This window comes from Sinocyclocheilus anshuiensis, unplaced genomic scaffold, assembly GCF_001515605.1.
Source record: "Sinocyclocheilus anshuiensis isolate Anshui unplaced genomic scaffold, SAMN03320099.WGS_v1.1 scaffold23, whole genome shotgun sequence".
NCBI lineage: Eukaryota > Metazoa > Chordata > Actinopteri > Cypriniformes > Cyprinidae > Sinocyclocheilus > Sinocyclocheilus anshuiensis.
In genome coordinates, this window is record NW_015552545.1 from 1,115,823 (window position 1) to 1,123,096 (window position 7,274).

Below are 7,274 nucleotides of genomic sequence, written 5' to 3' on the forward strand. Positions count from 1 at the left end.
AAGCATGATATGATGATATGATGATATGCAATGTTGTCTTTTTTAAATACCATGTCTCTGTAACACAAGTCAATAAAGTAAAACAATTCATAATAAAATTATGCATGGAAACAAACAAACATCTAAATCAGATAAAACATTTGACCATTTATTTTAAATCACAGTCGCCTGAATGCAGCAGGAAAAATCTTTGGACTTCAGCATTGTTTAAACACGTTCACTTGTGGCTCAACGTCAAGTGTCAATCAAATCGCTCCCCTTTTTTAAATAAAGAAGCGTCCTTTTTCTCGCGCATCTGAAGTTTCAGTAAGTGTACAGCAGTGATACTAATTGAAAAAGTTTTATACCACTGTACACATAAAGTATATATATATTTACATATATTGCAGAATCAAATCTCATACATAAAGTTTTCATCCGTTTAATGCTGGTATTTTGTACACTGGCCCTTGTTTAGAATTATTGCATTTCAGATGTCCTGTCCTTCACGTTAATCACTGTCTGATTTGTCGTCCTTTGTTGCTGAGGCGTGATTGTATAGTCCCTGTGCCATCAGGTGCAATGCAAGTGAGTTTTTGCTCCCCGATGCTTTTTTAATCTTCGCTCTTTTGTTTTGAAACCAGATTTTGATTTGAGACTCGTTGAGGCCGAGTTCCTGGGCCAGTGCTTGTCTCCTCTGCTCCGTCAGGTAACGGTTATTCTGGAATTCATTCTTGAGTCTCTGGAGTTGCTCCGCTGTGAAGGCTGTTCTCGGACGCTTGTCTTCCTTGGTTAGATTGTTCATCTTTGGTTTGCGGGATCTCGGTCCTGCATTTCAGAAATTAACGAAAGAGATTACATTTTGCTCGTGCGTGCCGTAAATGCATATATTAATGTTGCATCAGTATTATCAATAGATATTAGTTGTTTAATCAGATCAAGATTAAAAATAGGCTAATACAACAATAATATTTTCAATAATAGTGTTATTTAGAGTTACTCTTATTGGATGAAGGATTCTTTCAGATCGAATGTTTCAGGGAGTCTGCTCTAGTTTTGACTATGGAAGCATGGTGTGGTGGGGGTGGGGGTGGGGTGACTGCCAGAAAGGGAGGGGTGAAAGAGGCTTTCCCCTCTTTCTGTTACCATAGGAAATACATTTATAAGAGAACGTTTTTTGTAAACTTGCTCTAAGAGTAGCCTAGCACCTGTCGTTCAATGCTAGTAGCTTACCCACTGCAAATTCTATTTTTAGTTAGGCTAATTCTTAGGTAGCCTCCTCCAGTGCACCCAAAGGTTCGGCGTGGCCTGAATACTGACAATAGATTGATCGGTAGCCTATGAGATGAGCCCTTGCTCGCATCCTGTTTTTACACCTTTTATTTCGCTTAAGCGGAGTAAGATTTCTATTGTAGACTGCTGTTATGATATAATATTACTATTTTCACGTCGTATAATCGAAAAATCAAGTCAAGTAACCATTAAACGTACTCCCAATCATGACAAGGGGTTCATACACCTTTTAAGTTAGTCTGGCCTTTCCAAATATTCACCCCTAGCTAACAATGTAGTATGTTTTATTGTGTAAAAACTTTGGTAAAATTATGTTCACAGACTGCATATTAGAAATGGGCTAAGATGTATTCGCCAGATTATTGTGGGACATAAACATAAATTTCGACGTGACAAAAAAAAAAAAAAACTTGCGTTGCCACTTTTTCGGAAGGCCGTTTTGTGCGCAATTTGAACTTCATTTGAAATTAGTTCATTACAAATGCTGATTAGGCCTAATATTGTCTAAAATTGTCCGGATTTTTTTTCTATGCCGGTACGTGCAGGAATAGCATATTTATTTTGAATACTCTCTTTTGAAGAGATCTGATTTAGCATTTAGCTTCTGAGGTGCGTCCAACTCCATTGTCAAAAATATGCTAATTAAATATCAACAAAGACAGCGAAGTAACAATGGCGCAAAAACTACCCGTTCCTTTTTTTTTTAAATAATGCAAATAAGGCAAAAATGTATCATAATTACCATTTCTAACATTTAAAAATCAGTTCTACCTTTTCTTTAACAACTTAAGAAATGCCAAATCAAACGTAAACGAAGGGCCACATTGCACCTTATACGAAACTAGTTTTTTTTAGGGGTTTCTATTGAATAAATACTAATAATACGCCTGTAATGGGACATAAACATAAATTTCGACGTGACAAAAAAAAAAAAAAACTTGCGTTGCCACTTTTTCGGAAGGCCGTTTTGTGCGCAATTTGAACTTCATTTGAAATTAGTTAATTACAAATGCTGATTAGGCCTAATATTGTCTAAAATTGTCCGGATTTTTTTTTCTATGCCGGTACGTGCAGGAATAGCATATTTATTTTGAATACTCTCTTTTGAAGAGATCTGATTTAGCATTTAGCTTCTGAGGTGCGTCCAACTCCATTGTCAAAAATATGCTAATTAAATATCAACAAAGACAGCGAAGTAACAATGGCGCAAAAACTACCCGTTCCTTTTTTTTTTAAATAATGCAAATAAGGCAAAAATGTATCATAATTACCATTTCTAACATTTAAAAATCAGTTCTACCTTTTCTTTAACAACTTAAGAAATGCCAAATCAAACGTAAACGAAGGGCCACATTGCACCTTATACGAAACTAGTTTTTTTTAGGGGTTTCTATTGAATAAATACTAATAATACGCCTGTAACATAATATATAGGCTAATAGTAATCATAATTCTGATTATTATTATTATTATTATTATTATTGTGGTGAAAATAATAAAAACAACAATAAAATGTATTATTAATAATAATAATTCTACACATGTAGCCTATCATAGCAGCAGTATATATATATATATATATGTATATATATATATTTTTTTTTTAAATGTTTGCAAATATTAGATTTAAATTAATAATAATAATTAGAAAAAATCTTTGTAGTTATTCCTTTTCATTTAAGAGAACAGACTCCATAAAAGAAAACTCCCTGACTCTTGGCGGGCCATTTCACATTCATGAAGAACATTTGTGCTTCGTTTTCGTACCCCTTTTCATCGACAAAATTTCTGTAGCCTAATAGTTTAGTGTTTTATTTGCTCACTTTCAAGTCAAAACGCATGCGCGCTTACAGATGATAGTTGAGTACATAAATAGAATTGTGACCAGAATTGCGGGATCTCGGTCCTGCATTTCAGAAATTAACGAAAGAGATTACATTTTGCTCGTGCGTGCCGTAAATGCATATATTAATGTTGCATCAGTATTATCAATAGATATTAGTTGTTTAATCAGATCAAGATTAAAAATAGGCTAATACAACAATAATATTTTCAATAATAGTGTTATTTAGAGTTACTCTTATTGGATGAAGGATTCTTTCAGATCGAATGTTTCAGGGAGTCTGCTCTAGTTTTGACTATGGAAGCATGGTGTGGTGGGGGTGGGGGTGGGGTGACTGCCAGAAAGGGAGGGGTGAAAGAGGCTTTCCCCTCTTTCTGTTACCATAGGAAATACATTTATAAGAGAACGTTTTTTGTAAACTTGCTCTAAGAGTAGCCTAGCACCTGTCGTTCAATGCTAGTAGCTTACCCACTGCAAATTCTATTTTTAGTTAGGCTAATTCTTAGGTAGCCTCCTCCAGTGCACCCAAAGGTTCGGCGTGGCCTGAATACTGACAATAGATTGATCGGTAGCCTATGAGATGAGCCCTTGCTCGCATCCTGTTTTTACACCTTTTATTTCGCTTAAGCGGAGTAAGATTTCTATTGTAGACTGCTGTTATGATATAATATTACTATTTTCACGTCGTATAATCGAAAAATCAAGTCAAGTAACCATTAAACGTACTCCCAATCATGACAAGGGGTTCATACACCTTTTAAGTTAGTCTGGCCTTTCCAAATATTCACCCCTAGCTAACAATGTAGTATGTTTTATTGTGTAAAAACTTTGGTAAAATTATGTTCACAGACTGCATATTAGAAATGGGCTAAGATGTATTCGCCAGATTATTGTGGGACATAAACATAAATTTCGACGTGACAAAAAAAAAAAAAAACTTGCGTTGCCACTTTTTCGGAAGGCCGTTTTGTGCGCAATTTGAACTTCATTTGAAATTAGTTCATTACAAATGCTGATTAGGCCTAATATTGTCTAAAATTGTCCGGATTTTTTTTCTATGCCGGTACGTGCAGGAATAGCATATTTATTTTGAATACTCTCTTTTGAAGAGATCTGATTTAGCATTTAGCTTCTGAGGTGCGTCCAACTCCATTGTCAAAAATATGCTAATTAAATATCAACAAAGACAGCGAAGTAACAATGGCGCAAAAACTACCCGTTCCTTTTTTTTTTAAATAATGCAAATAAGGCAAAAATGTATCATAATTACCATTTCTAACATTTAAAAATCAGTTCTACCTTTTCTTTAACAACTTAAGAAATGCCAAATCAAACGTAAACGAAGGGCCACATTGCACCTTATACGAAACTAGTTTTTTTTAGGGGTTTCTATTGAATAAATACTAATAATACGCCTGTAACATAATATATAGGCTAATAGTAATCATAATTCTGATTATTATTATTATTATTATTATTATTGTGGTGAAAATAATAAAAACAACAATAAAATGTATTATTAATAATAATAATTCTACACATGTAGCCTATCATAGCAGCAGTATATATATATATATATATGTATATATATATATTTTTTTTTTAAATGTTTGCAAATATTAGATTTAAATTAATAATAATAATTAGAAAAAATCTTTGTAGTTATTCCTTTTCATTTAAGAGAACAGACTCCATAAAAGAAAACTCCCTGACTCTTGGCGGGCCATTTCACATTCATGAAGAACATTTGTGCTTCGTTTTCGTACCCCTTTTCATCGACAAAATTTCTGTAGCCTAATAGTTTAGTGTTTTATTTGCTCACTTTCAAGTCAAAACGCATGCGCGCTTACAGATGATAGTTGAGTACATAAATAGAATTGTGAACAGAATAAATTCCTACCTGATGAAGGTCTGTCTGAGTATCTTGTGCAATATACCCAAGCCGGCCAAAGTATTGGTTGGTTCGTCTGCGCAGCGTTACTTTGCGAGCAATCCGAATCTGAGCTTAAACTTTGATCTCCAGTCTCTGCGCGGGTTTTCAGAGGTGCGTCCGCGGTAATATCAGTTTTTTTAGACGCGCTCACTGGATGAGGGCTCGAGGTTCCTTCCCCTGACACTGGAGCTCCTACCTGCCCTGATCCGGGAGCCGATGGACAGCGGTTCTCTCTTTCTACTATATTAATTTCGTCGCGCCTGGTTCCTTCTTTCCTGCGACCAAAGTCTGGTCTCAAAATGTTGTCGATGTAAAAGTTGGTGATTCTGTGAGGGAGTAGGTTTCCAGGAGCCTGCAACAGGGGTAGAATAGCCCTATTGGACTCATCGCCCGAATCCTGGCGCTCCACATCTCTGTTGCTGTGATCATTTTCTTCCATAGTGAAACTCTCCAAATGTTCTTTTTAACCCTTATCTCTCTCGCCCAAACGCGTATGTTTGTGTTCCAGTTTTTGTGGTATATTTTCCTTATTTCTTAGTGCAAAGAGAAACAACCAGGAAAAAAGTACAAACCCAAATTTTTCTGATTCTTTTGTCGGTTAAATTCGACGAAACCGCCTTGTGTGCGTAGAAAGAAAAAACATAGTTTTAGAAATTAATTCCACAGTGTGCCCTTTGCAATTGTCTTTATATCTACTTTGTAAAATATACAGGCAAATTTAATCTATGCAGTATCAAAGCAGTAGACCTGCTCTAGTAAATAAGGAAACGCAAACTGGCTCTAGAATACTTTCACTACGGATTTTTGCTCTTATTTTTAATACGAGTCCCCCGGGTGACGTCGCAGTCCGGTCTCCTAGACACGTGCCTTTGACCAATAAATGGAGCGAAATTTGATCACATGACCCAGTGACTCTCGAGTAAATGACAGCACCCAACCTCGCCTTATTCTCAATACTTAAAGCGGTAGTACTCTATAGCTCAGAAGTGTTCAGCATCCCAATATTTTGCGTTTTCACATCACCAACTACTGACAAGATAAAGAAATTATTTGACAAACACATTTGGTTATTTGTCTGTATGTGGAACCGCTGTCTTTTTGAGTTGCCTCTTGGAACTATGTCGTTTATAAATCGCACTGGGGGAGGGGTGTGTTGAACTTTACACGTAATTCGGTGGTAGATCACACACTGTCCAATTTCGTAATTTCGAAGACTTCTTATTCCACAGTATGGATTGCTATGCTATTTTTACTGTCAAGTCAACAATCTGTATAAGTCTACACCAGTGTATTTAGGCCTGCGTACGATAATGAACTAACTAATTACGCAGGGCAATTCTCTGTGGAGCATCACTCAAAACGGCTATTTTAATTTCCCATCCGTTTCCATGTCCAGTTTTTAATGTTTTACATTATGCATTACGTTCCTCGTTATCAGTATAGCCTAAAACAAACCGCCATCATTTGAAATGTTAGTATAGGCTATGCGGTGTCCGTGTTGGTCTGGCTTAAGTGTGTTGTGATGTTCTGTCCTTGAACAGGGTGTTCGTATCCAAAAATATTTCGTTAAATCAATCGCTTTATTCTATCGTTATAACGGTTCGCAAAGAGTTATCGTGAATCACCGAGAAGTAACTCACTCCAGTAGTTTTAAATAGGAGTAGATGGCGTGGCTGAGGCGCTTTAAAAGAAACCAGCGAAGCAAACCAACAGTGATCTTTGGAGCGTACATGGCGTCCTGGAGCGTCAAAATGAAACAAACGACCACTTTAGAAGTGAGCTTATTGGAAAGTTTCAGTACAGGTTTTTGGCCTTGATGCAAATCAGATGGGCTAACTAAAAGAGGACGCATGGCCCATAGTGTGGTATTTAGCTCCAGAGCTAACGTAACTCACTCTTGTGCTCACTTTTTCGTCCCTGGAAAATCGTGGACTAATCAAGTCAACTTTTGGTTTTCATATTTGACTTAACTGAGGGATCTTCGGCTTTATTTAATGACCGTAAGCGTAGATAAATCTATGTCTGCATATCCAAAGTCGTTGTTTAATCTAGATAGACACAAACAGGGCACAACCATTATTGTGATAACAGACACATTTATGAAAACATGGCTATATGCAGCACGCAGTTTTTTAATGGAATATTGACATATTACTTCTTGTTTAGAATCGTTGAACTTGCAACTGACTTGGTGGGACGAATGTTAGGTGTTACAAGGTGAGCATA

The 7,274-nt window shown here is 36.3% G+C and overlaps 1 protein-coding gene across 1 annotated transcript; it reads right to left on the reverse strand.

The window, feature by feature from the left end:
* Positions 1-420: 420 nt before the first annotated feature.
* LOC107664096 (homeobox protein engrailed-2b-like) lies at positions 421-5,784 on the reverse strand. The gene is made up of 2 exons (XM_016454558.1): positions 5,016-5,784; positions 421-807 (listed from the first exon to the last, which is right to left on the reverse strand). The coding sequence occupies exons 1-2, from the start codon at positions 5,485-5,487 to the stop codon at positions 491-493; spliced, it is 789 nt and encodes a 262-aa protein (XP_016310044.1). The 5' UTR covers positions 5,488-5,784; the 3' UTR covers positions 421-490.
* Between the last annotated feature and the right edge of the window lie 1,490 nt (positions 5,785-7,274).

Excerpts from the sequence above, each read along its gene's own strand:
- LOC107664096 (XM_016454558.1), bottom strand. The coding sequence starts at position 5,487 with ATGGAAGAAAATGATCACAGCAACAGAGATGTGGAGCGCCAGGATTCG. Across the intron at positions 808-5,015 it reads CTCAGACAGACCTTCATCAG|GACCGAGATCCCGCAAACCA; the intron begins GTAGGAATTTAT and ends TCTGAAATGCAG.